This window comes from Rhopalosiphum padi, chromosome 3, assembly GCF_020882245.1.
Source record: "Rhopalosiphum padi isolate XX-2018 chromosome 3, ASM2088224v1, whole genome shotgun sequence".
Taxonomy (NCBI): Eukaryota; Metazoa; Arthropoda; class Insecta; order Hemiptera; family Aphididae; genus Rhopalosiphum; species Rhopalosiphum padi.
The window spans coordinates 38,772,946-38,791,330 of NC_083599.1; the positions used below are offsets into that span (position 1 = coordinate 38,772,946).

Here is an 18,385-nt window from a genome sequence, read left to right on the forward strand (position 1 = left end):
ATAATTATAGGCTCTTTGTTGTGCACCACAATATATATACATGGAAAAATGCATAATTTGTACTTACAGAATACACATTTTTAAATAATTTAATATTCCATGGTACACACATATGTAGTATTGTTGTTACAGGTATAATACCGGAAATAGTTTCAAAAAGAATAATATCAGTGGGATCTGTGAAAATTGTATGACGGATTTGGTTGATAAACATATATATATTATGAAATATGAATATATGATAATATTATATTATATGGTTAAAGTAATTATTATAGTAGGTTGTAGGTATACTATGAACAATGTGATACTCAATTTAAGTTAGTACTGCATACGGGTTACGGCACTATACGCTTAGTTAAATATAAATATATGTTAATTTTTGTTCAAATGTATGACTATTAATAGAAAAATATGAATAGTTTTACATTTTTTAGAGAACGAAATTGTATATTCTTGTAACTGTTCAATCAATTTCTAATATGATTTTTATCAGGAAAGTCCATGTATATTTTAGTATCTTATAGTTTACACAGGCCAAAACGTGGGTGGCCTGATACATTTAAATAATAAAAGCAATTACCTAACACAGATGATTTTTGTACCTACTAAAGTTCACATTAAATGTATACAAGTTTACATTAATTAGGTCAAGATTACCTAATTAAATAATGTTTGCGAACACGTATATTTATCCTTGATACATGAAGACCTGTTATTAAGAAAACATGCCTAATTTATCTAGAATCTGATAGCTTTTAAACAACGTTCTTAATAAATCACCAATTACCATACATTTATAAAACGATCGCCACATTTGAAATTTTAGTTGTCATGATATTAACTATGTTTTTAAACTCTTTGAGTTTTGAAAGTCAATCAACATTTTGTTAAAATTAATATAAAATATAGTTTACAACAAAACAAACAAATTTAGTATAGGTGGGATGGAATCAAAATTCTAGCAATACTCTTAAAACGAAACATTAAGGAGAATACGTAGGAAATCAATAATTCTGGTTTAAAAATATTTAAATGAGGTAGTAATACCTACGTTGATACTGTACATGCCTCAGTACTGGTATAATGCACTGTGCATAATATGTTACACTACAAGTCTATACAGTCTTGTAAATTGTAGATTCAACTTTGCTAAATTAAAAAAAAAACCAGGTAGACATAGTAAAAATTGTATATATTTTAAACCTGTTACAAGTCTTGTAGGTTTTATTAGTTTATCGAAGAGTGCCAAAACAAATATACCTTACACAATTTACTTTATTGGTGTCGGAATAAAAAGAATCTCACAGTGTGATTGTAAATATTAATCAACTTGATTAAAAGTTATTTAAAAAAATCAATTCAGAAAGAAGCTTAGACATTAAAACTTAAGATGGACAATGGACTGTGTAAACATAATAATATATACCAGGGGTGACCAAACTTGTTTTGGTCACGAATCACGATCTACTAAAAATATACTTCACCTTTGAGGATCGATTTCCGTAGAAAATTGTTTTACTATTAAATAACTATAATTATTGCATACAACAAGTATAATAAACTAATTTATAATTACTAAAATGAATTCTAACATGATCGACTTTGTAATTGCTCGCGATCGACCGTTTGTCCGCCCTTGATATATACTAACGTATATAAATTGTAATATTTTTTTAATTATGTCAATATTTCAAAAGAAAAAGTTCTTTATACTATACACTTTATTGAGTACCTATTGAAAGGTGCCTATATTATTTCAAGTACCAATGCACAAGGAGGATACTGATTTTTACATGCTTCTTTTGACTGGAAACTATGGAAACAAAAAATATTTTCAATAACGTTGGTAGATTATGAAATAATGAGTGTTGTTCGATAAAAGAATCACCCAGTATAACATGAATAATTTAAAAAATATTTAATTTAAAATGAAGAACATGAATGTTCAATGTTTATCAAATTAAAAACGATAAAATGATCTATCAATGTGAGAAGTCACTAGTACGTACAATGTACACATAATAGAGACACAACCATGCACATATTATTATATATTTACTGGCGATAACTATTAAATAGGCGCACATCAAATAAATGCCCGTCGTGTAACGACATTAAATCACTGTTTGTTATGTTAGGTGCCATAACGCCAAATATATTATGTAAATATGATATGCTCTATCTGATGTTTAAATTCAGCTGGATTATTAAAGTCCAGCGACACTTTCAAACTCACCGATTTCCGCAGACCTAGCTATCTCCTTTTGTACCGAACGAATTGCATAATACATTAATACGAGTAGACATAAGGCGGTCTGACAACCCGGTCGAGTCCAGACTGTAGCTTATTGAAGATTATAAATGTATAGTAGTACGACAATTGCATAGAGATGTAAGCGCATAAAACTTACTACCTATATAACTTTGTCTGCCATCGTTTAGACGAAAACTTTAAACTGCATAATTACTGTATTGATTAAAAATTCTTGACACTTCAAACATTACCTAAGGAATGTAATTATTTCCTGAATTGTCCTCATCGCGCGCGGTAACATATAAAATAATATACACGAACACACACAACAGTGTATACACTCAAATACTCAATTGATTTAAATAGAAAATTAAAACAACGACTAGTGTATAATATTGTAGTCGTCGGAAGGTTGAGCGTACCCGGACGGCCGGACTGTAATCTGTCGCAAATAAAAATTGCGTGAACCGTATACTGTGTATAGTCATATAATGTGGACTGTGAATAAATTATGAAATTTTAAAAAATTCATACCATACTTACATGGGTACTCGAGTACATTATATTAAAATAATATACATATTATACTCAATAAGATGATGAATTATCATTATTAAAAATATATTATATTTTTAAATTATAATATATTTATAGCCAAACGAAGACATAAACTACATTTTTATGACTCAGTCGAGAGAGAAAATAGTTAAATAGTTTTTTACCTAAAAATAGTATTAAATACATATTCTAAGCTTCACGATTATTAAAATATCTTCATATATACCACCTATGAATTATAAACCCATAAGTATATAATATTAGTATCTATAATACGCTATACGCCACAGCAGACAACATTCAATTAATAAAATACGTATTCATATAGTTAAACAATAAGTAGGTAAATATACGATTTCAAACATATTATTGCAAGATTACTTTTCATTTTTCATTATTCACTGGAAACAAAATGAAATTCTTAGTTCAATTACCCAAGGTTTTTAAGTCTTGATTATAGTAATATTATTCTAATTACATTAACAATAATAATTATGAAAACTGACATTTTAATGACATATTCAAAACGTTTTAAAGCTAAAGTATACGCTTTTATAGAATTATGTAATTAGCGCCAATACGTTATACACAATAATTAGAGTGCTAGAAATAAATATTTATTCTAGTTATGAATCTAATATACAATATTCGTAAAATATGTTAATGGATTTCAAACATTAATAATAATTAAACACCAAAAAGGTTTAATGTATATGTTACAAAGTGTATATAATTTTTACGTACCCAATAAAATAGATTGTTAAATAACTTAATGGTTAACCCTGTACAATATGCATTTGTTGTCCCATCACTTATAAATTCGTTAATTGATATCAAAAACCAAATATTATAGAAAAAACAAAATAACTATAATTTTTGAAAAAGTTGTTAAAACATTTATATTTTGTAATTTAATAGTAATTCACTTTTGAATAAAATCAGATTTATAAAATAGTTGCATTTGTAAAATTATATAAATGAAGATAAATAGATTTTAATGATCATATACAGTACAAAACAATTCAATTTATAGAGTAAGTATACGTTTAAATATATTCAAAAGACAAATCAAATGTCAAATGTTCATAAAAATATCCAAATGTTGATTAATACATTGAAAATAGCATTCCATTATAATAGTGTAGTTAAAGTAGTTATAGTTATAGTTTTATATATAAAAAAAATGCAGCATTGCTCCGATGAGATAATACATTTATAGAAACATGTGGAAAACAATTTTAGATATTTTTAATTTCAATCACCAACAAATAAAAAAAACACGGACATAGTCACCTATAAAAATAAATAATCTTCAAAAAAAATATTATTAGAAAAACTAAGGTAAAAATCGACGTGTAAAATAAATGGAAAATAATAACATATATTACTACGTCTACGTATGAATTCACCGAATGCGTAGAATAATAAATTATTTAAATATAAAATTTAGAATCGCTCTACATCGATCATTGAATTATTTCAAAATTACAGTATCTATAATTAAATATTAAATCGGCATTTATACAAAATAAGCATTTAACTTAATTGATAAAAAAATAATTCCTATTATTAAACATTTCGAAGGACATGATTAATTCCGTCATTATTTATTCGAAAACGTTTTATGCATTAACTATACGCATAATATTTAGTTATTTACCTTATTTATTGTGAGCGTATCATTATAATGGCTTTTCATAATCTAAACAATTTTTTTATATTAATTAAACATTCCAAGAAAAAATAATAAGTATATGTAGGTATTATATATTAAATTTATATCATTGAAAATATAATAATAATAATATTATAATATTGTGGATCATAATTCATAACTGACAGCTAATAAGGGGTTTTACGTATGTAATTATCATGTTGTAATTTTAGTTGCCTATACTAAACGGAACCTTTCATCACGAGAAATTCGTCCATTATAGCCTTATAGATATTGCGCGGTACATACTACATATTATATAATAATTATATATCATTATAACATAATTAATTAAAAATCGAAAAATTATTTTATCCTTCAGAGAAGGTGTACCCAACCTGCAGCCCGCGTTCCAAATTTCCAACCAGCCATGTCAACATAATTATCATAAAATTGGAAATTTGTAAATTATAAATAAAAATTATAATTATAATTTAAAAGAAAAAGATAAAAAAAAATGGGTACCGCTCTACTGTGCATGGGAAGATTGTCTAAATTTTGGAAACCATAGTTACAAGACAATTATTTGAACAATAATAACGTTTTTCCTTAATTTTTTGTTTGTTTTTGCGGTTATAAAAAAATGTACTGGGAATTTTTATTTTTAACTTCTCTAAAATACGACATAGAACCAGATTACTATCCACTTTCAAATTGAAAATTAAAGCATTTTATCGACAACTTATTGTGTATAAGGACATAAAAAAATACACTTTATTATAAAATCAATACATTTATCGCTTCGTTTGAAATCTAAAATGTTATTATAATAAACTTTTAAGAATTGCAAAATATCTTATAATAATTTTTAATTTGAATATCAAAAAAATAATATTTTAGATTTTAGAATATTTAATTGACTTAAATTAGTGTAAAACAGGTGTTTGTTTTTCTTTAACCAATCGCAAAGGTCATAAATTTGATAAATGAAGAAAGATAATATTATATTTATATTGTATTTAATTAGAATGAACAAAAAAAACCCATGAAGTAAATATAAATTTTGAATGTGGCCCATAAGTTTAAAAAGGTTGGGCACACCTTAGAGGAATGATAATTTACTTGAAAATTATTATTACAGCCTTTAGGTTATCAATATTCATAACACGGTATAGTAAAAATAACAATATCGGGTGATTCTTTTAGTAGTAGTTACATTGATAAAATATACAAAATATTAAATAGTATTATAATATCAAACTTTAAAAAAATCCTATTTAAACTGTTATTTTTAGTACCTATTTAAAAAATACAATATAATTTAAAAATTGCTTGTATAATATTATATTTATAGTAAATAAGTTAAGAACATTATCCCAAAGTAGATATATGCTTTTCTTTTGATATTTTAATTTTGAACCAATTTATGATATTATTTACAAAATCTTTTTAAAAACATTTTGTCCCCATCATTTAAATAAATAATTACAAAACAACATTAATGAAATTTTTTTTTTTGTTTAATAATAATCTTTATTCACGGAAATAAAATCCAATTAAATTAAATAAATTTGGCAATAGGTAGTATTCAATAAGTATAAACTGGAATTTATAAGGATTATACCTATATATAAAATACATGATTTAATATTTATAGTTATTAGAAATTCAAATTCAAACATTTTAAATATTATTATTTAATACATACTATTAAAATTAAATTAAAATTAAATTAATAAAAATTGTAATAATAATATTAATTAGATAAAGTATTTATATAATATACATTTACAATATAATTTATTTAAGATTTTTACTTTTTTAAATACAATATACATAATACATTTTGAATTTGAAATTACAAAGAATTGCTGGTATATTATTATACTAATATGAAAATCAAATTTGAACGAGTTATAAATTATACGTTTTTAAGGTTTTTATGAGCTTAAAATAGATCAATATTTAGCTACGTATATAGGTACACTTGTGTCATTCCACTCCACCATTTAAACTCTAATTACTTTTGATTCTTGAACTTTTACTAATTAACTATACTCTCAAAATTCGATTTTTATAAGTTTATTAAAATTCTCAAAAACTATTCTGCTTTAGAATAATAAATTAAAAATATTATTTGCGGTAATGATTTTAAATCGTGTAAAAAAATATTTCCCAAAAACTTTATATTAAAGATCATGAGTGTTTAATGTTAAAAGAATCACTCTGTATATAATATATTTGTAAAAACAATAAATACAATATTTTCCGTTTGGCAACACGACAACTAATATATTTAGTGTTAATTACCCGTCGGGAATTTCCATATCGGGAAGTTAAGAAATCGTCAATATATACCAAATATCTTTGTATATCGATTAAAGCTAAGTATTTTAACGATTTATACATAGACGAACGATACATCTTTAGTTCGTTATTGCGTATAAACTCGTCCTTATAAATACACACATTTTGATTTGGTACATTTTTTATTTCATATTTATGTGGTTATAATAATATATTATTATTTCGAGATCAACGAATAAGTGCCAGATTTAATCATCACTCTGCTATCTTGCGCACTAAAATAATTTGGTGCCTTTCATTTATTTTAGAGTCGATGGGAAAATATTGCCACTTACCACAATTATTTACATGTATTTATTATGCGTGTATTATTATTATATATGTTTTTGTCGCTTACAATAATGCAGTCTAAAATAATAAGTACATGTAATCAAATATGGTTCTATTAAATGTGACTGTATAATTACATAGTTAATTAGCTAAATATCTAAGTTACCAAATTATGATTTCGAAACTATTCTGTTGTGGTTAACACTGTATTTTATATTTGTGTATTCAGTATATCAATTGTATTGTGTTTTTCAAATGATTTGTGATCGTGTTAACCAACAAAAAATAATAATAATTAATAAATATTTGCCAACTATTAACATCTACGTAGATACCTACTACATAATATACCCTATACACAACCGGTAGTATTATATAAAAAAATCTGCGTATACCTAACCTATGTTATACATAATAGTTAATACAATGTCAAAATTATAATATTTTACGTTATTTTATCTTTTTAATCTTTTTAATTTAAATACCGAACAAAATACGCGTAGTTAAACAAATAGGTATTATAATTACATATATTTTGTATTACGAGTACTCGGAGTACTATACTCATATCACTATAGCTTAATTCTTATAGCTATTTGATAAAAATCTTAGCTATTTAACAGACTAGCCATAAATATTAGAAATTATGAATAGTTTTTTTTTTTTAATACATAATAAGCAAATACATAAATAAATAAGTATATTTCATTTTAAGTAAACCAACATGTTGGTTGTATCGATTGTATACATACAATAACAAAATACAAAAAATAATACACTTTTTTTGGATAATTAAAAAAAAAATGTTATTGGTTCAATTATAAATAGTTATAAATCAGTTAGAAGATATTAAATCGTTTTATTGATTTTAAATGAATTGTGATTTCTGTAAACAAAATATTATGTTAAATTTTGTTATGACGTTATGAATATGTATACCTATATATAAATTGTGTTGAAAATAGCAATGATTTTCATCAGATTTGCATGTTGTGGTATGGTTACATTCACATAGTCACAGATAGCTACAATTAATTTACTGGATATTTTCTAAACAATAATATTTAGGTTGACGGTAGCTCCTATAAATTACACGGTTCAAACAGTTCATAATATTATAAGTGTTATTATAATTATTTGTACTATTTAGTAATATCACTAATATCTAATTGAGCAATAAAGATAGCTAGGTATATAAATCCAAAGAATAGGTACTTCTAATAAAATAAACAGATGTCATAATGTATAGATATGCTGCTAACCTATTGAACCGTATCAGATTTAAGGCAATAATGTATTACTAATAACTAATACATAGTACATGCATCGTGAACTTATATAATAATTCTTGATTGGTATCAATTTTTTATATGTACATACATTTATTAAAATAATAATTATATATAACTATGAATACATAGGTAATACCCATTTGAAAATTTAATGGTATTGTAAATAAATACATTTACCCAATACCCACAGTGTAATGATTATTCTATATTAGTATTTTTTTTATCAGACATACGTACCTTTATAGATTGCTAACAAATATTAATTAAGTAATGAATAAAATGTTATCAACTGTAGTTTTTCTTCAATTATATAAATAATAAATAATTTAGTTAATTTGTAATAATCATAGTAACATATTATATTTGATTCTTGTTCATCTGTGTATACATTTTTATTGTGTAAGATATACATTTTTTTTTGCTATAAAACACGTATTTTGAAATTACGCACTGACCACAGTTGCAATGTACCTACGGTACATTTTAATAAATAAACTTATCTTGACCTCTGACTCAGCAGAACTATGTCGTAGGAGTATAATAATATTGCAGGGCTGTAACACGATTGTGCCCGTTTTATATTTTTACTTTGAAAAAACGCAACATAATTGCGGTTCATAAAATATAGGTTAGGTTTTGTATTTTTAACAAATATATTATTAATCCACAGTTTAAAAAATATATCAATACATGATATAATAAACATTTGTATTTTCCCAATATATAGAATAAAGACATCAAATTTGAAATGTCTAAGGCAGATATCGTGTAAGCTATAAGTCATATAATATTATAATAATCAGGTATTTTATAATATAAAATACGTATATAGATTTTATATATTAATATTATTAAATTGTGCATTTGTATGTACAAATAAAGTAATAATGTCATAAACTGAATTGGAAAGAAAAATTATAAAAGACCATGCAACGCAATTCTGTTGCGTTTTTTCGTGTAAAAAAATCAAACGAGCGTAATCGTGTCGCGGCAGATATTGTAAACGTTAAGACGTGCATATATATTTGTTATTTTCGTATGCGAAACTTGTTGACATTCACGGTTTATTTTCTTAGCAGGTATTCATAATATATCAATAATAAAAGCTTTTTATACCTATTTGTTTATGTTTCTTATTATTATTTATATTACGACATTCAATTTTTAGTTTTTATCATAATAATTATAAGATACATGTTGTAGGTACCTATTGTACCTATATACCTATTTATAAATATTTTATTTTATAAATTGTCTTACATTAGTCTTTAAAAATTCTTCCCTTTTTAATATATCAACAACAGTATAACACTATACAAATTAGTCGCCGTACTTATTTAAGAAGTAAATTGATTGACTTTGAAATGATGGGTATTTTTATTTTATTTTTTTATCTTACGTCACATTTAATGGCAATAAAAATACTTAAATCTACTTTGACAATGATTTTTGGTAGGTAGCAAATTAGATTTTTTATGTATTATGATTGAATAAAAAATGTATTTATATATTTATAGACTATTGTAAGAACTGTAAGTCTTAGTATTCATTATGAATCAGGAATTTACACAAAACTAGTTTTAAAATTTCAAATTCAAATTTAACACATCTAATAAAATAACCTGTAATGAATGACAAAGTATATACTTGAAACCTAAACAGCATAAACTGTGATAGTTTTTTTCTTCGTGAACAATTATCAACATTTTTCTATCAACCAACCTATAGCTTATTTAGTTATATAATAATCAGAATTGAATTAATTTTACATAATTTATCAAAACGTTATTGAACATCATGTTTCTAATTTGAATATTAACGAATATTAACGAATAATAAAAATAAAAAGTAGGTTGAAGGTATAGGTATAACTATAATATATTCGAATAGGTATTCTATAAATATTGAGTATACGCACTGTATAAGTATTATTTAAATCGAAACAATAACAAAATGTGTAGTTAACATAATATCGTTAAACCTAATTTACTAAATTACTATTACTATATATTAATATTATCATCATAACAAATTTGTTGTTATTTGGTACATAGTTGACTTTGAGAATAATAGCTGATAAATTTAAACATTTTATAAAATTTCACGTAAATATCTTTTCCATTGGAATTGTTTCTTTGTACAATTATATAAATATAAGCACAAAATGCATTCATATTGGCATGAAGCTATTTATAATTATTGTTATCTAGACATTTTAATATGTACAGTAAAAATGTCAAATACATATTTTTATTTAAAAAAAGCTAATTATTGACAATAAGCTGGCCAATTATTCTAGTGCGTAAGACAATGCCTGATTTTCAACTCGTTTATATCCTGTGATGTAATTTTTTTTTATTATTTGTCGGTGTTTAGAATTTGTTTTAATAATTGTACACTGTTGCTATTGTCAACTGTTATATCTCAAATACTTATCAATGCTTGAACAAATGGCACCTATCTTAGTTTATAAACATTTCTATTTAGAAACCAAGTTATTATATTCATTTGAATTGAGCATCTGAAGAACGTAATTAACGATCCGTGTCATAATTAAATGTTTCATAATTTCATAAATCATAAAGTAGAAATCTTTCATTGTTTAAAAAAAAAAAATATTTTATTTATTAAAATATTTTTATAATAATAGACTTGTAAAATATTTATGAGCCATATAAAATAATAGATACTTTTTATAGCATTTACACAATTCGAATATTATGTTTTACATCGACTATATCAATTACAGAGATTAATAATTAATTGTTGTTGCAATTCTTGTTTTGATGGATTTTGCCTTATGACCACCTTCTTTAATTGTTCATAAATTATATTGAATCAGTATTTTTATTGTACAATAAAATCAAAGCAACGCCATAATATTTGTAATACCCACGGGAAAGTAAAAGTAAAGGGTTTCGTCGACTTTATGTATCATTGTCAGTCTAAATGCTTGTATATTACTCATATAATAATGTGATGTTATAACATGACTTTTAATTAAAGTTTTGATGAAATAAAAATAGGCAATGACATTTTACGACTTTTTTATTCGATATTAACTCTTTGAAAATACAATAACTGATGACAAAAAAAAATATAAAGGAAATGTTTTGAGAGCTTAGAAGACCAACAAATAATTAAGATATTATAGATAAACGGTGCTAAAAAAATTTTTAAATAATGGTTTTACAATGAATTTTTTTTCCGAAAACATTCTTTATGAAAATATAATGAATCAAATTTTCCAATAACACCTCGATCAAATTTTAATATTTTAAAATTTTGAATACCCCGTTATTATTTTTTAGACAAATCGGCATACACTTCAGGAAAACACTACGAAAAAACAAATAATATACAACAACATTGTTTGAAATAAAATTTATTTTAATTATTTTATTTATCATTACTTAAAATTCAATATTACCGAAAATATAAATAGGCTATTCTTTATAATCTACGAAGTATAATATTTTATATTTGTAAGAATTTAAAAAGAATTTGGACTTTTTTTTAAATTTTATAAACAAAATTATATTATTATTTATTACCTAGCCACCTAGGTATACCTAAAATTAAAATATCATCAAGGCATTCTGATTTCAAATCAGTGATTTAATATTATATGATATTATGTTATATTCAATTTATAATTCTAAAATCTTGGATTAGTAATATTATATTATTATATTATTATATTATTATATTAATAATATTAGAATATAAAATAAATTATAACAACCTATAGTTTAAATTGATGTCAAATATTGAAATACCATTAGGATGATACACTGGAATGCGTTTTCATGTATTAAACGCAAACATTGTAAATTATACGTTCTGAATAATCCATTTAAATTCTATTACGTTTAATATTCGTGTAAATTGACCGATTATTAAATTTAAAAGTAAGAATATTATCAAGTGAGTCGCGTAAGTATATCTATATATTATTATATGTTAAAGTTGTACGAGAATTACAAAATTGTAAATTGTTTGTTGGCTTTAAAATGCTTATAACTCTTTTAATTAAAATATAAAAAAAAATAGCCACACGAGATAATATTCTTACGTTTAAATATGATAATAAGTCAATTCACTTTAATACTATAACAGAGTTGAATGGATTATTTAGAACACACAATGCCATGTTATGGGTATGTAATAATATGGTGACAACATAATATGCGGGTGTAGCGTCCTCTTAAGGTTCATTTCGTTTTCAAATAAATGAATGGTAGGTAACTATCTACTAACTATAGTCATTCAGTCATTCACTTAAATTTTGTATTCCGGTTCAGTTATAGTCCTAAACTCCTAAAGGCTAAAATACACGTTGGTTTATATATTATATTCAACCACGATTTGTAGTGTAACATTAGTATCATAACTTGTGTTTCAATATACTATCAGCAGTAATTAATAGTGATCTAAAGAATAGTTAGGATCATATTTCCCTGCATTAAGTATTGTATTTTTGAATGCTTCCTGTTAGCTCAGTAAATATAATTTTTGATGTAGTATATTTTTCGTGAAAATATATAATACCTATTATTATTACCTACAAATGATTAATAATAACCATTAATTTTACTGTAATGTATACGCCAATAAAATGTATTAAGTATACTTACCTATATCATTTTCAGTAATGCTATATATTTTTTTTACTATAAGCGGGTTGAAATGTGAACAGTCAATTTAAAAATAAATTAAATTGGTTTTAACGTAACATAAGTACCTACATATCAAAAACTAATTTTATAAACCATTATATTTCCTATTATCAACAATATTTTTCTTATTCGTCTAAGTATCTAATATTATTTTATAGTTCAACATAATGTCCCTGTCCCGATTTACGTATTTAAGTATATTTTATATAGAACAACATTAATTTCTAATTAACGCGAATCACAAAATGTATTCTAATAAATACCAAATAGATGATATAAAAACATTATTTTTATATAGTACAAATCGTACAAGATATTTTATAATATTATTTGTGTACTATTTATTATCAAAATATGTTAATCATTATAATATGACACTTTTGATACTGGACACAGACACAGACATAGTATTCTATATTATGTATACCAAACATAGATACTTGTGGGCTTATGGCTTATCGTAACTGATTGTGGAAACTCACATTATTGACGGTAACATAATTTTATATCACACAAATGACAAATGTAAATGTGAAGTATAAACTAAATCAAAATACTATTGACATAATATATAGTGATATTTTTTTTTAAGTAATGTGTTATGTACATTATGTTAATAGATACTGAAACTTCTCACTTTTTGTCCTTGACAAAAAAAAAAGCTGTTGCCTATTTTAAAACGCAATATAGAATAATCAATACTACTAATAAAATTAGTTTAAATTTTTATTGAATCATATACATTTCCAATTAACAACACATAAGTTAGATTTTTGTGCTTAGGTATCTTAATGAATTTTTAGGCTTAGGTATAACACTGTTTGACATTATATAAAAATACCACAAGTTGCAGGTTATAATAATATAACATTGATATAGGTAGTTCAGCGTTTGTTAATGTATACCTATTTAACAATCAATTTTTATAGAAATTGCCCTTGATTAATGCGATAGGTGCTAAAAATATATGCTATTGTTTTTGAATATTATAGACAATTATAGTTGCATACCTATTATAGAAATAAACAGACATGACACATAGGTACGATTTGAGCGGCACAATAAATAAATAATATTATATTATACGCACTACGCGTCTGTGCATAATATCTACTTATGTTTTAATAATAGCTGCTGCTAGTTAGAATAATAATGTTCATATTGTATTCATATGTACTTTGATTTTGTAGCAATATAATAATAATAATATATAATATTAAGCAGTTATTATTTATAGTATACTTATAAATTATATAAAATATTAGTTTATAGTTATTTATTGTTATCAGAAATAGTTTTAAGTCATACAAAACAAACAAATCGAATAAGGTAATACAAGCCTCCTAAGCTCAAAATGTAGAAATATACTTCAATTTTTTAAGCGATAATAGTTGAATATTATCGGGCTACATGAATCATATAATTCAATTTGACACGTCAAATTTATATTAAAACAAAAAATATACTAGAAATCAGTCATCGTATTTCACGAGATAATTAATTCAGCGTTTCCAGTCAAAAATTATAATGCATATACCTATATAATAAAAATATATTGAAATCACCGAAGTAGCTGTAGTACCGTATCATATAATTATATATATATATTATGTACTAACTGCATACATGTTTTATATTTATAATATTTTTCAACATAATCAATTAATGATGTTTATATAATTATATGTATATATCACGTAAATTCGTTGTATATAGGGACCGACAGCGACAGAGAAAGCAATAATTACTACCCCTTAAACTGTATAATAATGTAAACTATAACATATTATGTTTAGTTTAAAGCCTTAAAGGCCTCATAAGGCATTTTGATTCTAAATATGTTACCCTATTGCCCAAAGCAAGATGTTACTGATGTCACACACTAAAATTAATGTTTTGACAATATTGTCTGTGGAATAAGAATTTTAAAAATTGAAAATCAAAAGAATAATATATAATAATAAATATAAGTCAACAACAACATTATTGTTTTTATACTGTTCAATTTCAGTTCACTATAGTGCGCATACAGCGCGCTAGAAATTTATAATAAAGCCAGAAATTAGGTATCTACCACAAAGCTTTTATGCCTATACTCACATGCAGTCGATACATATATTATTATTTTTTATTTAGAGCTGGATTAATCATTAGTCACATCCAGGATCTACGAAAAAACACCGCTGCAGAACCTATACCCGTACTTACTAAGTAAGTATCTGGTATTAGATATACAGTATAAAGAATGTAAACACTATATATATACGATAGTTAATAAGATTCGAGCCCATGAATAATAATAAAAAAAAAAATTACAGCGTAGTAAAACATATATTTACATAAATTGTGCAGTAGGTACCTATAAATTAGTTCCTTTGATTCTTTTCACGTTTTATTGCTGAAATTGTTTTCATTTTTCAAACATACAGTTCTTAGAAATTTACCGGCGCCCAACTCCTAATAACGCCCGCCCAAGTACCCACTATGAATGATTTTATCCGGACCAGTATGGGTACATATAGATTATATTAAGTAGATACTTCTTATGCCGAACGTCACTATCTCGAATTATTAGTAATTTTGAACTACTAATCCACTTGGAACTACCATTACACTCAAGCTCAATAGCATTTTAGGTACTCTTAATAACTCGATATAAAATTTATCATTTTTTGTAGAAAAAACAAATTTTCGTTTTTATCACAAATAGGTGCCAATACAAATAACATTTGTATTACGATAAAAAAAAATTGTTCAGTATATCCGGTAAAATGAAATGGAAAATAATAATCCTAGGTAAATTAAAATACGTCCTTAAAATTTTAGATAAAGTTCGTTTGAGATTACTACAAATATATGATAGAAGATAACGCTTTTTCTGTATTATACAATTTGGAAAACATCATTGAAAAAAAGCAATAAAAAATAAACATTAATGACGGATGTTTAAAAAAAAAAAATAATTTTTTAAATATTGTAATTCATAGGCGTGTATATCAATATTAGTATTTTAAGTATAATAGAAATGAGTTTTGAATTATTTAAATTTTTTCTATACCCTTTGAGATTTGTTATGACAAGAATTGACTGACGTATTTCATATATACAGCTAAAAACCGGGAACCTAATATTTTTTTAATACACTGTAGATGTAATAAATCATTGTATATACGTAAAATGTATATTTTATATAGTAGCTTAGTATAATATATATATAATCATATTATACAGGCATTATATACGGATATTCCTACTTAATAGTATTGCAATTATTGACAATATTTGAGCGTGATAACTAATTAATGATGGCTTTTACACAAAAATATTAAGCTTCAAAAAGCTCTAGACATTTCCGGAATGTATATATCATTTAATTCTTTATTTTAACTACAGCCTTATATTAGACCATTGGTACTTGAAATATTTTAAAATTAATTTCAGAAATATACCAATTTCATTAATTTGATGAATTTATTATTAATCTTAAATAAATCTTATAAATAATTTAATATTATATATTAAGTGCCTATTATATAGTGTCTCTCATATTATAAATCTATATATTTTAATCTTTTGAAATCGACCGTATAGGTATATCCTTTAATCAATCGTAAATATCGATGAAACTTATAAAAACATAAAATAATCATTAAAAGGTTGTCTCGTAACGGCGGTATTTCCGTTTTTGAAATTTCTAAAACGGAAATTTCCCACAAACACACTACCTATGATAATACTATGATATATATAGATATTCTCTGACAACGGCCCGTTGGGCGTATTACAAACGGCGCTTAATAATTAATATATTACGATAATAATATACGCGTGCAGTGGTGTGTAGGTACTTACCCGGCGGTATCTTTTCCAGTGAAATCATCGCGCGCTGCACGTGTTTGCGGGCCACTCGGTCGGAGAGCGAAGACGTGCGGTGCGTCCAGGCGGTGCGCGTATGCCTCGCGTATCTGTTCGCGTGTGCGTAGCGTTTTGCGCGCTCGACCGCGGGTGGGCGCGCGCGTTTTCGCGCCGCGCGTTGCCGCCGCCGCCGCGACAGAACGAAAGAGAGGAATGACGCAAACGACGACGAGAGGGAATGAAACAACAGACAAAAAAAAAATAGTGAGTAAACGCTGCACGCGACGACGCATCTCGACGTTGCTCGCTTGTGAAGACGTGCGGGGAGGGGTATTTCTAGCTTCTCCCCCCCACACACACATTACCTCCTCAGCGCCCAAAATCAACATCTATTAATCTATACGCCTCGCGGGCTCGCTAAATAGTTTGAAAAATTTTTAGAATTTTTATCGTCCGCGATCTCGCGCTCTGTATTAATTTTGTTTCGGAGTGCAGGCGCGTAGCCAGGATTTTTTTTTTTTAAGGACGCGTTTTAATTTAGTACTTATTTAATATCACCTGGTGGGGGGAGGAGCGCTCACACGTTTTCCGCTTTCTGCGATCTTAATAATAATATCAAATATAAATAATAGAACCGTATGAGTGTATGGCGTGTATACATCATAGTTTGCATAACATATGAATCATAATAATATGTAACATATTAAATCTTTTGTATAATAACGAGTGACCGGAGGTTGTTACTTAACGTCCAACACACTCTCTGGTATCAATCGTTTCGCATCATACCAGCAACCATCATAGAGTTTCACGTCCATGATGCGTAGAATACTTGCGGTGCCTACATAATAATTGTAATATTATATTACTGTACAGCGATGTAGGCACTACGTTTAAATTATATCCATTTTGTCGGAACTGAAGAGTGACGATTTTATTTTAGTGATATAATATAGAATATATTTTAATAATATTATCCGTCCGACGGTGATGACACAATAATGAATAAATTATTAAATATCACAGTCGAACTACATTGTACGATGTGACGGTATATATATAGGGAAAGCGAAAGGGAAGGTCGAATGACGACTGAAAAAATAATAATGAGAAATGCATAAAAAAAAAACCGCCAAGACAATATAGATATATATATTTACACCTTAAATTGAAAAAACGATCGTATACCTAATATAATTACTATCTTTATTAGGTAATTGTACTATTAATATTATCATACAACATATAATAATAATATGCGCGCTGCAGTCGAGTTCCACAGGTCTCTGGTCGCGCGTTGACACGTGTATATAATGATATAGGTATACGTATATAGGTATATGTGTATATAAGTGACGCGGCTATGACTGCGAATATCGTTTATTATATTATTAAATATAAGCGCGGCGGCGGCTATACGATTTGACTATTTTTATAGGTATACCTACCTAGT

At 25.6% G+C, this 18,385-nt stretch overlaps 1 protein-coding gene across 1 annotated transcript in view; it reads right to left on the reverse strand.

Annotated features, from left to right (window-relative positions):
* The window catches only part of LOC132926559 (alpha-tocopherol transfer protein), a 41,887-nt gene extending 24,796 nt beyond the window's left edge, over nucleotides 1–17,091 (reverse strand). Inside the window, exon 1 of the mRNA XM_060990928.1 lies at nucleotides 16,930–17,091. Within this exon, the coding sequence (XP_060846911.1) occupies nucleotides 16,930–16,957 (28 nt within the window). The 5' untranslated portion in view covers nucleotides 16,958–17,091. The remainder of the gene's footprint in view (nucleotides 1–16,929) is intronic.
* Between the last annotated feature and the right edge of the window lie 1,294 nt (nucleotides 17,092–18,385).